At 49.8% G+C, this 17,418-nt stretch overlaps 1 protein-coding gene across 1 annotated transcript in view; it reads left to right on the top strand.

The window, feature by feature from the left end:
- stx1a (syntaxin 1A (brain)) overlaps nt 1–17,418 on the top strand; it is a 236,651-nt gene that overhangs the window by 153,670 nt on the left and 65,563 nt on the right. The window contains exon 5 of the mRNA XM_065024200.1: nt 16,753–16,826. Coding sequence (XP_064880272.1) covers nt 16,753–16,826 — 74 coding nt within the window. The remainder of the gene's footprint in view (nt 1–16,752; nt 16,827–17,418) is intronic.

The following is a 17,418-nucleotide window of genomic DNA, read 5'->3' as shown; positions in this document are numbered from 1 at the left end:
ATCTACCTGGCCCATCCCCAATATACAGCAGATTCTACCTGGGCCCACCCCAATACACTGCAGATTCTACCTGGCCACTCCCCAATATACAGCAGATTCTACCTGGCCCCTCCCCAAGATAATGCAGATTCTACCTGGAACCACCCCAATATACTGCAGATTCTACCTGGAACCACCCCAATATACTGCAGATTCTACCTGGCCCCTCCCCAATATACAGCAGATTCTACCTGGCCCCTCCCCAATATACTGCAGATTCTACCTTGCCCCTCCCCAATATACTGCAGATTCTACCTTGCCCCTCCCCAATATACTGCAGATTCGACCTGGCCCCTCCCCAATATACAGCAGATTCTACCTGGCCCCTCCCCAATATACTGCAGATTCTACCTTGCCCCTCCCCAATATACTGCAGATTCGACCTGGCCCCTCCCCAATATACTGCAGATTCGACCTGGCCCCACCCCAATATACAGCAGATTCTACATGGCCCCTCCCCAATACACTGCAGATTCTACCTGGCCCCTCCCCAATATACAGCAGATTCGACCTGGCCCCTCCCCAATATACTGCAGATTCTACCTTGCCCCTCCCCAATATAATGCAGATTCTACCTGCCCCTCCCCAATATAATGCAGATTCTACCTGGCCCCTCCCCAATATAATGCAGATTCTACATGGCCCCTCCCCAATATACAGCAGATTCTACCTGGCCCCTCCCCAATATAATGCAGATTCTACCTGGTCCCACCCTAATATAATGCAGATTCTACCTGGCCCCTCCCCAATATACAGCAGATTCTACCCGGCCCCTCCCCAATATACAGCAGATTCTACCTGGCCCCTCCCCAATATAATGCAGATTCTACCTGGTCCCACCCTAATATAATGCAGATTCTACCTGGCCCCTCCCCAATATCATGCAGAATCTACCTGGCCCATCCCCAATATACAGCAGATTCTACCTGGCCCCTCCCCAATATCATGCAGAATCTACCTGGCCCATCCCCAATATACAGCAGATTCGACCTGGCCCCTCCCAATATACAGCAGATTCTACCTGGCCCCTCCCCAATATACTGCAGATTCGACCTGGCCCCTCCCCAATATACAGCAGATTCTACATGGCCCCTCCCCAATACACTGCAGATTCTACCTGGCCCCTCCCCAATATACAGCAGATTCTACCTGGCCCCTCCCCAATATACTGCAGATTCTACCTTACCCCTCCCCAATATACAGCAGATTCTACCTGGCCCCTCCCCAATATAATGCAGATTCTACCTGGTCCCACCCTAATATAATGCAGATTCTACCTGGCCCCTCCCCAATATAATGCAGATTCTACCTGGCCCCTCCCCAAAATACAGCAGATTCTACCCGGCCCCACCCCAATATACAGCAGATTCGACCTGGTCCCACCCCAATATCATGCAGAATCTACCCGGCCCTTCCCAATATACAGCAGATTCTACCTGGCCCTTCTCCAATATCATGCAGAATCTACCTGGCCCATCCCCAATATACAGCAGATTCTACCTGGCCCTTCTCCAATATCATGCAGAATCTACCTGGTCCCACGCTAATATAATGCAGATTCTACCTGGCCCTTCTCCAATATCATGCAGATTCTACCTAGCCCCTCCCCAATATAATGCAGATTCTACCTGCCCCTCCCCAATAAAATGCAGATTCTACCTGGCCCCTCCCCAATATAACGCAGATTCTACCTGGCCCCTCCCAATATACAGCAGATTCTACCCGGCCCCACCCCAATATAATGCAGATTCTACCTGGCCCCTCCCCAATATACAGCAGATTCTACCTGGCCCCTCCCCAATATAATGCAGATTCTACCTTGTCCCACCCTAATATAATGCAGATTCTACCTGGCCCCTCCCCAATATCATGCAGAATCTACCTGGCCCATCCCCATCCCCAATATACAGCAGATTCTACCCGGCCCCTCCCCAATATACTGCAGATTCGACCTGGCCCCTCCCCAATATACAGCAGATTCTACCTGGCCCCTCCCCAATATACTGCAGATTCTACCTGGCCCCTCCCCAATATACAGCAGATTCTACCTGGCCCCTCCCCAATATACTGCAGATTCTACCTTGCCCCTCCCCAATATACTGCAGATTCGACCTGGCCCCTCCCCAATATACTGCAGATTCGACCTGGCCCCACCCCAATATACAGCAGATTCTACATGGCCCCTCCCCAATACACTGCAGATTCTACCTGGCCCCTCCCCAATATACAGCAGATTCGACCTGGCCCCTCCCCAATATACTGCAGATTCTACCTTGCCCCTCCCCAATATACTGCAGATTCGACCTGGCCCCTCCCCAATATACTGCAGATTCGACCTGGCCCCACCCCAATATACAGCAGATTCTACATGGCCCCTCCCCAATACACTGCAGATTCTACCTGGCCCCTCCCCAATATACAGCAGATTCGACCTGGCCCCTCCCCAATATACAGCAGATTCTACCTGGCCCCTCCCCAATATACAGCAGATTCTACCTGGCCCCTCCCCACTATACTGCAGATTCTACCTTACCCCTCCCCAATATACAGCAGATTCTACCTGGCCCCTCCCCAATATAATGCAGATTCTACCTGGTCCCACCCTAATATAATGCAGATTCTACCTGGCCCCTCCCCAATATAATGCAGATTCTACCTGGCCCCTCCCCAATATACAGCAGATTCTACCCGGCCCCACCCCAATATAATGCAGATTCTACCTGGTCCCACCCCAATATCATGCAGAATCTACCCGGCCCATCCCCAATATACAGCAGATTCTACCTGGCCCTTCTCCAATATCATGCAGAATCTACCTGGCCCATCCCCAATATACAGCAGATTCTACCTGGCCTTTCTCCAATATCATGCAGAATCTACCTGGTCCCACGCTAATATAATGCAGATTCTACCTGGCCCCTCCCCAATATCATGCAGAATCTACCTGGCCCAACCCCAATATACAGCACATACTACCTGGGCCCACCCCAATACACTGCAGATTCTACCTGGCCCCTCCCCAATATACAGCAGATTCTACCTGGCCCCACCCCAATATACAGCAGATTCTACCTGGCCCTTCTCCAATATCATGCAGAATCTACCTGGCCCATCCCCAATATACAGCAGATTCTACCTGGGCCCACCCCAATACACTGCAGATTCTACCTGGCCACTCCCCAATATACAGCAGATTCTACCTGGCCCCTCCCCAAGATAATGCAGATTCTACCTGGAACCACCCCAATATACTGCAGATTCTACCTGGAACCACCCCAATATACTGCAGATTCTACCTGGCCCCTCCCCAATATACAGCAGATTCTACCTGGCCCCTCCCCAATATACTGCAGATTCTACCTTGCCCCTCCCCAATATACTGCAGATTCTACCTTGCCCCTCCCCAATATACTGCAGATTCGACCTGGCCCCTCCCCAATATACAGCAGATTCTACCTGGCCCCTCCCCAATATACTGCAGATTCTACCTTGCCCCTCCCCAATATACTGCAGATTCGACCTGGCCCCTCCCCAATATACTGCAGATTCGACCTGGCCCCACCCCAATATACAGCAGATTCTACATGGCCCCTCCCCAATACACTGCAGATTCTACCTGGCCCCTCCCCAATATACAGCAGATTCGACCTGGCCCCTCCCCAATATACAGCAGATTCTACCTGGCCCCTCCCAATATACTGCAGATTCTACCTTGCCCCTCGCCAATATACTGCAGATTCTACCTTGCCCCTCCCCAATATAATGCAGATTCTACCTGCCCCTCCCCAATATAATGCAGATTCTACCTGGCCCCTCCCCAATATAATGCAGATTCTACATGGCCCCTCCCCAATATACAGCAGATTCTACCTGGCCCCTCCCCAATATAATGCAGATTCTACCTGGTCCCACCCTAATATAATGCAGATTCTACCTGGCCCCTCCCCAATATACAGCAGATTCTACCCGGCCCCTCCCCAATATACAGCAGATTCTACCTGGCCCCTCCCCAATATAATGCAGATTCTACCTGGTCCCACCCTAATATAATGCAGATTCTACCTGGCCCCTCCCCAATATCATGCAGAATCTACCTGGCCCATCCCCAATATACAGCAGATTCGACCTGGCCCCTCCCCAATATCATGCAGAATCTACCTGGCCCATCCCCAATATACAGCAGATTCGACCTGGCCCCTCCCCAATATACAGCAGATTCTACCTGGCCCCTCCCCAATATACTGCAGATTCGACCTGGCCCCTCCCCAATATACAGCAGATTCTACATGGCCCCTCCCCAATACACTGCAGATTCTACCTGGCCCCTCCCCAATATACAGCAGATTCTACCTGGCCCCTCCCCAATATACTGCAGATTCTACCTTCTACCCCTCCCCAATATACAGCAGATTCTACCTGGCCCCTCCCCAATATAATGCAGATTCTACCTGGTCCCACCCTAATATAATGCAGATTCTACCTGGCCCCTCCCCAATATAATGCAGATTCTACCTGGCCCCTCCCCAAAATACAGCAGATTCTACCCGGCCCCACCCCAATATACAGCAGATTCGACCTGGTCCCACCCCAATATCATGCAGAATCTACCCGGCCCTTCCCCAATATACAGCAGATTCTACCTGGCCCTTCTCCAATATCATGCAGAATCTACCTGGCCCATCCCCAATATACAGCAGATTCTACCTGGCCCTTCTCCAATATCATGCAGAATCTACCTGGTCCCACGCTAATATAATGCAGATTCTACCTGGCCCTTCTCCAATATCATGCAGATTCTACCTAGCCCCTCCCCAATATAATGCAGATTCTACCTGCCCCTCCCCAATAAAATGCAGATTCTACCTGGCCCCTCCCCAATATAACGCAGATTCTACCTGGCCCCTCCCCAATATACAGCAGATTCTACCCGGCCCCACCCCAATATAATGCAGATTCTACCTGGCCCCTCCCCAATATACAGCAGATTCTACCTGGCCCCTCCCCAATATAATGCAGATTCTACCTTGTCCCACCCTAATATAATGCAGATTCTACCTGGCCCCTCCCCAATATCATGCAGAATCTACCTGGCCCATCCCCAATATACAGCAGATTCTACCCGGCCCCTCCCCAATATACTGCAGATTCGACCTGGCCCCTCCCCAATATACAGCAGATTCTACCTGGCCCCTCCCCAATATACTGCAGATTCTACCTGGCCCCTCCCCAATATACAGCAGATTCTACCTGGCCCCTCCCCAATATCATGCAGAATCTACCTGGCCCATCCCCAATATACAGCAGATTCTACCTGGCCCTTCTCCAATATCATGCAGAATCTACCTGGCCCATCCCCAATATACAGCAGATTCTACCTGGCCCATCCCCAATATACAGCAGAATCTACCTGGCCCAACCCCAATATACAGCAGAACCTACCTGGCCCAACCCCAATATACAGCACATACTACCTGGGCCCACCCCAATATACAGCAGATTCTACCTGGCCCTTCTCCAATATCATGCAGAATCTACCTGGCCCCTCCCCAATATACTGCAGAATCTACCTGGCCCATCCCCAATATACAGCAGATTCTACCTGACCCTTCTCCAATATCATGCAGAATCTACCTGGCCCATCCCCAATATACAGCAGATTCTACCTGGCCCCTCCCCAATATCATGCAGAATCTACCTGGCCCATCCCCAATATACAGCAGATTCTACCTGGCCCATCCCCAATATACAGCAGAATCTACCTGGCCCAACCCCAATATACAGCAGAATCTACCTGGCCCAACCCCAATATACAGCACATACTACCTAGGCCCACCCCAATACACTGCAGATTCTACCTGGCCCTTCTCCAATATCATGCAGAATCTACCTGGCCCATCCCCAATATACAGCAGATTCTACCTGGCCCAACCCCAATATACAGCAGATTCTACCTGTCCCCTCCCCAATATACAGCAGTTTCTACCTGGCCCCTCCCTAATATACAGCAGATTCTACCTGTCCCCTCCCCAATTTACAGCAGATTCTACCTGGCCCCTCCCCCAATATACAGCAGATTCCATCTGGCTCCTCCCCAATATACAGCAGATTCTACCTGTCCCCTCCCCAATATACAGCAGTTTCTACCTGGCCCCTCCCTAATATACAGCAGATTCTACCTGTCCCCTCCCCAATATACAGCAGATTCTACCTGTCCCCTCCCCAATATACAGCAGTTTCTACCTGGCCCCTCCCTAATATACAGCAGATTCTACCTGTCCCCTCCCCAATTTACAGCAGATTCTACCTGGCCCCTCCCCCACTATACAGCAGAATCTACCTGGCCCAACCCCAATATACAGCAGAACCTACCTGGCCCAACCCCAATATACAGCACATACTACCTGGGCCCACCCCAATATACAGCAGATTCTACCTGGCCCTTCTCCAATATCATGCAGAATCTACCTGGCCCCTCCCCAATATACTGCAGAATCTACCTGGCCCATCCCCAATATACAGCAGATTCTACCTGACCCTTCTCCAATATCATGCAGAATCTACCTGGCCCATCCCCAATATACAGCATATTCTACCTGGCCCCTCCCCAATATCATGCAGAATCTACCTGGCCCATCCCCAATATACAGCAGATTCTACCTGGCCCTTCTCCAATATCATGCAGAATCTACCAGGCCCATCCCCAATATACAGCAGATTCTACCTGGCCCATCCCCAATATACAGCAGAATCTACCTGGCCCAACCCCAATATACAGCAGAATCTACCTGGCCCAACCCCAATATACAGCACATACTACCTAGGCCCACCCCAATACACTGCAGATTCTACCTGGCCCCTCCCCAATATACAGCAGATTCTACCTGGCCCCACCCCAATATACAGCAGATTCTACCTGGCCCTTCTCCAATATCATGCAGAATCTACCTGGCCCATCCCCAATATACAGCAGATTCTACCTGGCCCATCCCCAATATACAGCCCAAACCCCAATATACAGCAGATTCTACCTGTCCCCTCCCCAATATACAGCAGTTTCTACCTGGCCCCTCCCTAATATACAGCAGATTCTACCTGTCCCCTCCCCAATATACAGCAGATTCTACCTGGCCCCTCCCCCAATATACAGCAGTTTCCATCTGGCTCCTCCCCAATATAATGCAGATTCTACCTAGCCCCTCCCCAATATACAGCAGATTCTACCTGGAACCACCCCAATATACATTTACATTTAAGTCATTTAGCAGACGCTCTTATCCAGAGCGACTTACAAATTGGTGCATTCACCTTATGACATCCAGTGGAGCAGCCACTTTACAATAGTGCATCTAAATCTTTTAAGGGGGGGGTGAGAAGGATTACTTTATCCTATCCTAGGTATTCCTTAAAGAGGTGGGGTTTCAGGTGTCTCCGGAAGGTGGTGATTGACTCCGCTGTCCTGGCGTCGTGAGGGAGTTTGTTCCACCATTGGGGGGCCAGAGCAGCGAACAGTTTTGACTGGGCTGAGCGGGAACTGTACTTCCTCAGTGGTAGGGAGGCGAGCAGGCCAGAGGTGGATGAACGCAGTGCCCTTGTTTGGGTGTAGGGCCTGATCAGAGCCTGGAGGTACTGAGGTGCCGTTCCCCTCACAGCTCCGTAGGCAAGCACCATGGTCTTGTAGCGGATGCGAGCTTCAACTGGAAGCCAGTGGAGAGAGCGGAGGAGCGGGGTGACGTGAGAGAACTTGGGAAGGTTGAACACCAGACGGGCTGCGGCGTTCTGGATGAGTTGTAGGGGTTTAATGGCACAGGCAGGGAGCCCAGCCAACAGCGAGTTGCAGTAATCCAGACGGGAGATGACAAGTGCCTGGATTAGGACCTGCGCCGCTTCCTGTGTGAGGCAGGGTCGTACTCTGCGGATGTTGTAGAGCATGAACCTACAGGAACGGGCCACCGCCTTGATGTTAGTTGAGAACGACAGGGTGTTGTCCAGGATCACGCCAAGGTTCTTAGCGCTCTGGGAGGAGGACACAGTGGAGTTGTCAACCGTGATGGCGAGATCATGGAACGGGCAGTCCTTCCCGGGAGGAAGAGCAGCTCCGTCTTGCCGAGGTTCAGCTTGAGGTGGTGATCCGTCATCCACACTGATATGTCTGCCAGACATGCAGAGATGCGATTCGCCACCTGGTCATCAGAAGGGGAAAGGAGAAGATTAATTGTGTGTCGTCTGCATAGCAATGATAGGAGAGACCATGTGAGGTTATGACAGAGCCAAGTGACTTGGTGTATAGCGAGAATAGGAGAGGGCCTAGAACAGAGCCCTGGGGACACCAGTGGTGAGAGCACGTGGTGAGGAGACGGATTCTCGCCACGCCACCTGGTAGGAGCGACCTGTCAGGTAGGACGCAATCCAAGCGTGGGCCGCGCCGGAGATGCCCAACTCGGAGAGGGTGGAGAGGAGGATCTGATGGTTCACAGTATCGAAGGCAGCCGATAGGTCTAGAAGGATGAGAGCAGAGGAGAGAGAGTTAGCTTTAGCAGTGCAGAGCGCCTCCGTGATACAGAGAAGAGCAGTCTCAGTTGAATGACTAGTCTTGAAACCTGACTGATTTGGATCAAGAAGGTCATTCTGAGAGAGATAGCGGGAGAGCTGGCCAAGGACGGCACGTTCAAGAGTTTTGGAGAGAAAAGAAAGAAGGGATACTGGTCTGTAGTTGTTGACATCGGAGGGATCGAGCGTAGGTTTTTTCAGAAGGGGTGCAACTCTCGCTCTCTTGAAGACGGAAGGGACGTAGCCAGCGGTCAGGGATGAGTTGATGAGCGAGGTGAGGTAAGGGAGAAGGTCTCCGGAAATGGTCTGGAGAAGAGAGGAGGGGATAGGGTCAAGCGGGCAGGTTGTTGGGCGGCCGGCCGTCACGAGACGCGAGATTACATCTGGAGAGAGAGGGGAGAAAGAGGTCAGAGCACAGGGTAGGGCAGTGTGAGCAGAACCAGCGGTGTCGTTTGACTTAGCAAACGAGGATCGGATGTCGTCGACCTTCTTTTCAAAATGGTTGACGAAGTCATCTGCAGAGAGGGAGGAGGGGGAGGGGAGGAGGATTCAGGAGGGAGGAGAAGGTGGCAAAGAGCTTCCTAGGGTTAGAGGCAGATGCTTGGAATTTAGAGTGGTAGAAAGTGGCTTTAGCAGCAGCGACAGAAGAGGAAAATGTAGAGAGGAGGGAGTGAAAGGATGCCAGGTCCGCAGGGAGGCGAGTTTTCCTCCATTTCCGCTCGGCTGCCCGGAGCCCTGTTCTGTGAGCTCGCAATGAGTCGTCGAACCACGGAGCGGGAGGGGAGGACCGAGCCGGCCTGGAGGATAGGGGACATAGAGAGTCAAAGGATACAGAAAGGGAGGAGAGGAGGGTTGAGGAGGCAGAATCAGGAGATAGGTTGGAGAAGGTTTGAGCAGAGGGAAGAGATGATAGGATGGAAGAGGAGAGAGTAGCGGGGAGAGAGAGCGAAGGTTGGGACGGCGCGATACCATCCGAGTAGGGGCAGTGTGGGAAGTGTTGGATGAGAGCGAGAGGGAAAAGGATACAAGGTAGTGGTCGGAGACTTGGAGGGGAGTTGCAATGAGGTTAGTGGAAGAACAGCATCTAGTAAAGATGAGGTCGAGCGTATTGCCTGCCTTGTGAGTAGGGGGGGAAGGTGAGAGGGAGAGGTCAAAAGAGGAGAGGAGTGGAAAGAAGGAGGCAGAGAGGAATGAGTCAAAGGTAGACGTGGGGAGGTTAAAGTCACCCAGAACTGTGAGAGGTGAGCCGTCCTCAGGAAAGGAGCTTATCAAGGCATCAAGCTCATTGATGAACTCTCCGAGGGAACCTGGAGGGCGATAAATGATAAGGATGTTAAGCTTGAAAGGGCTGGTAACTGTGACAGCATGGAATTCAAAGGAGGCGATAGACAGATGGGTAAGGGGAGAAAGAGAGAATGACCACTTGGGAGAGATGAGGATCCCGGTGCCACCACCCCGTTGACCAGAAGCTCTCGGGGTGTGCGAGAACACGTGGGCGGACGAAGAGAGAGCAGTAGGAGTAGCAGTGTTATCTGTGGTGATCCATGTTTCCGTCAGTGCCAAGAAGTCGAGGGAATATACAGCAGATTCTACCTGGCCCTTCTCCAATATCATGCAGATTCTACCTGGTCCCACCCTAATATAATGCAGATTCTACCTGGCCCCTCCCCAATATCATGCAGAATCTACCTTGTCCCATCCCCAATATACAGCAGATTCTACCTGGCCCATCCCCAATATACAGCAGAATCTACCTGGCCCAACCACAATATACAGCACATACTACCTGGGCCCACCCCAATACACTGCAGATTCTACCTGGCCCCTCCCCAATATACAGCAGATTCTACCTGGCCCCACCCCAATATACAGCAGATTCTACCTGGCCCTTCTCCAATATCATGCAGAATCTACCTGGCCCATCCCCAATATACAGCAGATTCTACCTGGCCCAACCCCAATATACAGCAGATTCTACCTGGCCCCTCCCCAATATAATGCAGATTCTACCTGGAACCACCCCAATATACTGCAGATTCTACCTGGCCCCTCCCCAATATACTGCAGATTCTACCTGGCCCCACCCCAATATACAGCAGATTCTACCTTGCCCCTCCCCAATATACTGCAGATTCGACCTGGCCCCACCCCAATATACTGCAGATTCTACCTGGCCCCTCCCCAATATACTGCAGATTCTACCTGGCCCCTCCCCAATATACTGCAGATTCTACAGTGGGGCAAAAAAGAATTTATTCAGCCACCAATTGTGCAAGTTCTCCCACTCAAAAAGATGAGAGAGGCCTGTAATTTTCATCATAGTCTACACTTCAACTATGACAGACAAAATGAGAGAAAACAAATCCTGATTTTTTTAATGAATTTATTTGCAAATTATGGTGGAAAATAAGTATTTTCTGACTAAATACCTATTTGCCCCACTGTACCTGGCCCCACCCCAATATACTGCAGATTCTACCTGGCCGCTCCCCAATATACAGCAGATTCTACCTGGCCCCACCCCAATGGCCCCTCCCCTCCCCAATATACTGAAGATTCTACCTTACCCCTCCCAATATACAGCAGATTCTACCTGGCCCCACCCCAATATACTGCAGATTCTACCTGGCCCCTCCCCAATATACTGCAGATTCTACCTGGCCCCACCCCAATATACTGCAGATTCTACCTGGCCCCTCCCCAATATACTGCAGATTCTACCTGGCCCCACCCCAATATACAGCAGATTCTACCTGGCCCCTCCCCAATATACTGAAGATTCTACCTTACCCCTCCCCAATATACAGCAGATTCTACCTGGCCGCTCCCCAATATACTGCAGATTCTACCTGGCCCCTCCCCAATATACTGAAGATTCTACCTGGCCCCTCCCCAATATACTGAAGATTCTACCTGGCCCCACCCCAATATTTAGACATTCAGTTCAGTCTATGGGTATTTGGATATAGATGGACGTTAAATAATGCTACTCTCCACTTGGGATTCATTTCAGTGTGAAGATGAGAGAGATAGAGAGAGAGACAGAGTGAGTGAGAGACCGTACCACAGACCACGTATTCACCCTGCACACCCTAATTGACAATCAAACAGAGGCAGAGCTTTCGACTCAATTTGGCACGAGGGCCTGCTATACAAATCGATGTAAAGTGGTGTTTGGGGGGGGAAAAACAGAGAGCGAGAGAATGAATGAATGAACGCATGAGAAATAGAGAGAACTTGGTAGGTAACAGACACCCCGATTTACACAGGTGGATTCTTCTCTCTCGGTTGGGCACGGACGATTACTCTCACTGGTTCCAGAGTTGGTGACACACACACATTTACATAGTGTATGAGCAGCCAGGTTGAGTTTGTGTGATGGGTATTGATCGCACCACCGAGATGTGTGATACGAGCGCAATTATCGGTCACCGCTCCACTATCATTGAGCTGTGTGTGTGTGTGTGCGCGTGTGTGTGTGTGTGTGTGTGTGTGTGTGTGTGTGTGTGTGTGTGTGTGTGTGTGTGTGTAAACGTCTGACAGTACCTCTATAAGTGCCTCTATAATATAACATCTTCCCTGCCTCTATAATATAACATCTCCCCCTGCCTCTATAATATAACATCTCCCTCTGCCTCTATAATATAACACCTGCCTCTATAATATAGCATCTCCCCCTGCCTCTATAATATAACATCTCCCCTGCCTCTATAATATAACATCTCCCCCTGCCTCTATAATATAACATCTCCCCCTGCCTCTATAATATAACATTTCCCTCTGCCTCTATAATATAACACCTGCCTCTATAATATAACATCTCCCCCTGCCTCTATAATATAACATCTCTCCCTGCCTCTATAATATGACATCCCCCCTGCCTCTATAATATAACACCTGCCTCTATAATATGACATCTGCCTCTATAATATGACATCCCCCCTGGCTCTATAATATAGCATCTCCCCCTGTCTCTATAATATAGCATCTCCCCCTGCCTCTATAATATAGCATCTCCCCTGCCTCTATAATATAACATCTCCCCTGCCTCTATAATATATAATCTCTCCTGCCTCTATAATATAACATCTCTCCTGCCTCTATAATATATCATCTCCCCTGCCTCTATAATATAACATCTGCTTCTATAATATAACATCTCCTCTGCCTCTATAATATAACATATCCCCTGCCTCTATAATATAACATCTGCCCTGCCTCTATAATATAACATCTGCCTCTATAATATAACAACTCTCCTGCCTCTATAATATAACATCTGCCCTGCCTCTATAATATAACATATGCCTCTATAATATAGCATCTCCCCTGCCTCTATATAGACCTAACACAACTCTTATAACAGTTGTAGGTGTTAGTAAGGCAGTTGAAGACCCCTAGGAGGACAGTAGTCACCCTGCAGTGTGGACACTAGGAGGACCGTAGTCACTCTGTAGTGTGGACCCTAGGAAGACCGTAGTCACCCTGTAGTGTGGACCCTAGGAGGACCGTAGTCACCCTGTAGTGTGGACACTAGGAGGACCGTAGTCACCCTGTAGTGTGGACACTAGGAGGACCGTAGTCACCCTGTAGTGTGGACACTAGGAGGACCGTAGTCACTCTGTAGTGTGGACCCTAGGAGGACCGTAGTCACTCTGTAGTGTGGACACTAGGAGGACCGTAGTCACCCTGTAGTGTGGACAATAGGAGGACCGTAGTCACCCTGTAGTGTGGTCCCTAGGAGGACAGTAGTCACTCTGTAGTGTGGACCCTAGGAGGACCGTAGTCACTCTGTAGTGTGGACACTAGGAGGACCGTAGTCATCCTGTAGTGTGGACACTAGGAGGACCGTAGTCACCCTGTAGTGTGGTCCCTAGGAGGACCGTAGTCACCCTGTAGTGTGGACACTAGGAGGACCGTAGTCACCCTGTAGTGTGGTCCCTAGGAGGACAGTAGTCACTCTGTAGTGTGGACCCTAGGAGGACCGTAGTCACTCTGTAGTGTGGACACTAGGAGGACCGTAGTCATCCTGTAGTGTGGACACTAGGAGGACCGTAGTCACCCTGTAGTGTGGTCCCTAGGAGGACCGTAGTCACCCTGTAGTGTGGTCACTAGGAGGACCGTAGTCACTCTGTAGTGTGGACACTAGGAGGACCGTAGTCATCCTGTAGTGTGGACACTAGGAGGACCGTAGTCACCCTGTAGTGTGGTCCCTAGGAGGACAGTAGTCACTCTGTAGTGTGGACACTAGGAGGACCGTAGTCATCCTGTAGTGTGGACACTAGGAGGACCGTAGTCACCCTGTAGTGTGGACACTAGGAGGACCGTAGTCACTCTGTAGTGTGGACACTAGGAGGACCGTAGTCATCCTGTAGTGTGGACACTAGGAGGACCGTAGTCACCCTGTAGTGTGGTCCCTAGGAGGACAGTAGTCACTCTGTAGTGTGGACCCTAGGAGGACCGTAGTCACTCTGTAGTGTGGACACTAGGAGGACCGTAGTCACCCTGTAGTCACCAGATAGTCACCCAGCGACTGGTCTTGTTTATCTAATGACACATATACAGGGTCATACTGACATTACAGTAGTATATAATATGGTGGTGTTGGATGGAGAGATGACATTACAGTAATATGGTGGTGTTGGAGGCAGAGATGACATTACAGTAGTATGGTGGTGTTGGATGCAGAGATGACATTACAGTAGTATGGTGGTGTTGGATGCAGAGATGACATTACAGTAATATGGTGGTGGTGGATGCAGAGATGACATTACAGTAATATGGTGGTGTTGGATGGAGAGATGACATTACAGTAATATGGTGGTGTTGGATGCAGAGATGACATTACAGTAATATGGTGGTGTTGGATGGAGAGATGACATTACAGTAATATGGTGGTGTTGGATACAGAGATGACATTACAGTAATATGGTGGTGTTGGATGCAGAGATGACATTACAGTAATATGGTGGTGTTGGATGCAGAGATGACATTACAGTAATATGGTGGTGTTGGATGCAGAGATGACATTACAGTAATATGGTGGTGTTGGATACAGAGATGACATTACAGTAATATGGTGGTGTTGGATGGGGAGATGACATTACAGTAATATGGTGGTGTTGGATGCAGAGATGACATTACAGTAATATGGTGGTGTTGGATGCAGAGATGACATTACAGTAATATGGTGGTGTTGGATGGGGAGATGACATTACAGTAATATGGTGGTGTTGGATGGAGAGATGACATTACAGTAATATGGTGGTGTTGGATGGAGAGATGACATTACAGTAATATGGTGGTGTTGGATGCAGAGATGACATTACAGTAGTATGGTGGTGTTGGATACAGAGATGACATTACAGTAGTATGGTGGTGTTGGATGCAGAGATGACATTACAGTAATATGGTGGTGTTGGATGGAGAGATGACATTACAGTAATATGGTGGTGTTGGATGCAGAGATGACATGACAGTAATATGGTGGTGTTGGATGGAGAGATGACATTACAGTAATATGGTGGTGTTGGATGGAGAGATGACATTACAGTAATATGGTGGTGTTGGATGGAGAGATGACATTACAGTAATATGGTGGTGTTGGATGCAGAGATGACATTACAGTAATATGGTGGTGTTGGATGCAGAGATGACATTACAGTAATATGGTGGTGTTGGATGCAGAGATGACATTACAGTAGTATGGTGGTGTTGGATGGAGAGATGACATTACAGTAATATGGTGGTGTTGGATGCAGAGATGACATTACAGTAATATGGTGGTGTTGGATGCAGAGATGACATTACAGTAATATGGTGGTGTTGGATGCAGAGATGACATGACAGTAATATGGTGGTGTTGGATGCAGAGATGACATTACAGTAGTATGGTGGTGTTGGATGCAGAGATGACATTACAGTAATATGGTGGTGTTGGATACAGAGATGACATTACAGTAATATGGTGGTGTTGGATACAGAGATGACATTACAGTAATATGGTGGTGTTGGATGCAGAGATGACATTACAGTAATATGGTGGTGTTGGATGCAGAGATGACATTACAGTAGTATGGTGGTGTTGGATGGAGAGATGACATTACAGTAATATGGTGGTGTTGGATGCAGAGATGACATTACAGTAATATGGTGGTGTTGGATGCAGAGATGACTTTACAGTAATATGGTGGTGTTGGATGCAGAGATGACATTACAGTAATATGGTGGTGTTGGATGCAGAGATGACATGACAGTAATATGGTGGTGTTGGATGCAGAGATGACATTACAGTAGTATGGTGGTGTTGGATGGAGAGATGACATTACAGTAATATGGTGGTGTTGGATGCAGAGATGACATTACAGTAATATGGTGGTGTTGGATGCAGAGATGACTTTACAGTAATATGGTGGTGTTGGATGGAGAGATGACATTACAGTAATATGGTGGTGTTGGATGGAGAGATGACATTACAGTAATATGGTGGTGTTGGATGGAGAGATGACATTACAGTAATATGGTGGTGTTGGATGGAGAGATGACATATCAGCATTTGGGTCCTGCAGTCCGTGATGCACAGTTTCTAGCAGAACTTATGGTGTTTCGAACTGAACACAAATTAAGGGCGGCCTGGCACGGTTAAGAGCGGGCTGGCACGGTTAAGAACGGGCTGGCACGGTTAAGAGCGGGCTGGCACGGTTAAGAACGGGCTGGCACGGTTAAGAGCGGGCTGGCACGGTTAAGAGCGGGCTGGCACGGTTAAGAGCGGGCTGGCAGGGTTAAGAGCGGGCTGGCATGGTTAAGAGCGGGCTGGCATGGTTAAGAGCGGGCTGGCACGGTTAAGAGCGGGCTGGCATGGTTAAGAGCGGGCTGGCATGGTTAAGAGCGGGCTGGCACGGTTAAGAGCTTGGTTTGACGTACAGATTGGTTTCATACAACAGCTCTCAACACTGCAGACTTCCCCGTTGGTATTGGGTCGATTTTCAGGATTTTCAAGTTTATTTCACTAAAAAGACAGACCTGTGCAGTGCGAAAGTTCTTGTTTGTAACAGTAAATATCATTGGGGTTTAATATGTCTCGGTTAATATGTCTTCGGATTTCATAACTCCCTTTTACCAAGGAATCACAAAGTCTTCTGGTCTTTATCTTCTATCTTCCTGCAGGTATCCAACAGACCATTGAGCAGGAGGAGAGTCAGAACAAGTCTTCAGCTGACCTGAGGATACGCAAGACACAGGTGAGTCAGGAGGAGAGAAAGAGAGAAGAGGAGAGAGTGCAGTGGTAGAGATGTAAGGATGAGTGAGGGAGCGGAAGAGGAGTCAGGAGAGAGGAAGCAGGAGAGAGGAGGCAGGAGAGAGGAAGCAGGAGAGAGGAGTCAGGAGAGAGGAGTCAGGAGAGAGGAGTCAGGTGAGAGGAGTCAGGAGAGAGGAGTCAGGAGAGAGGAGTCAGGAGAGAGGAGTCAGGAGAGAGGAGTCAGGAGAGAGGAGTCAGGAGAGGAGAGGAGGAGTCAGGAGAGAGAGAGTCAGGAGAGAGGAGTCAGGGAGAGGAGTCAGGAGAGAGGAGTCAGAGAGAGGAGTCAGGAGAGAGGAGTCAGGTGAGAGGAGTCAGGAGAGAGGAGTCAGGAGAGGAGTCAGAGAGAGGCAGGAGAGAGGAGTCAGGTGAGAGGAGTCAGTCAGGTCAGAGAGAGAGTCAGGGAGAGAGGAGTCAGGAGAGAGGAGTCTGGAGAGAGGAGTCAGGAGAGAGGAGTCAGGAGAGAGGAGTCAGGTGAGAGGAGAGACAGGAGAGAGGAGAGTCAGGTGAGAGGAGTCAGAGTCAGGAGAGAGAGAGAG

Source organism: Oncorhynchus nerka, linkage group LG11, assembly GCF_034236695.1.
Source record: "Oncorhynchus nerka isolate Pitt River linkage group LG11, Oner_Uvic_2.0, whole genome shotgun sequence".
Taxonomy (NCBI): domain Eukaryota; kingdom Metazoa; phylum Chordata; class Actinopteri; order Salmoniformes; family Salmonidae; genus Oncorhynchus; species Oncorhynchus nerka.
The sequence above is the reverse complement of the archived record's forward strand: the minus strand, read 5'-3'. Positions and strand labels throughout refer to the sequence as shown.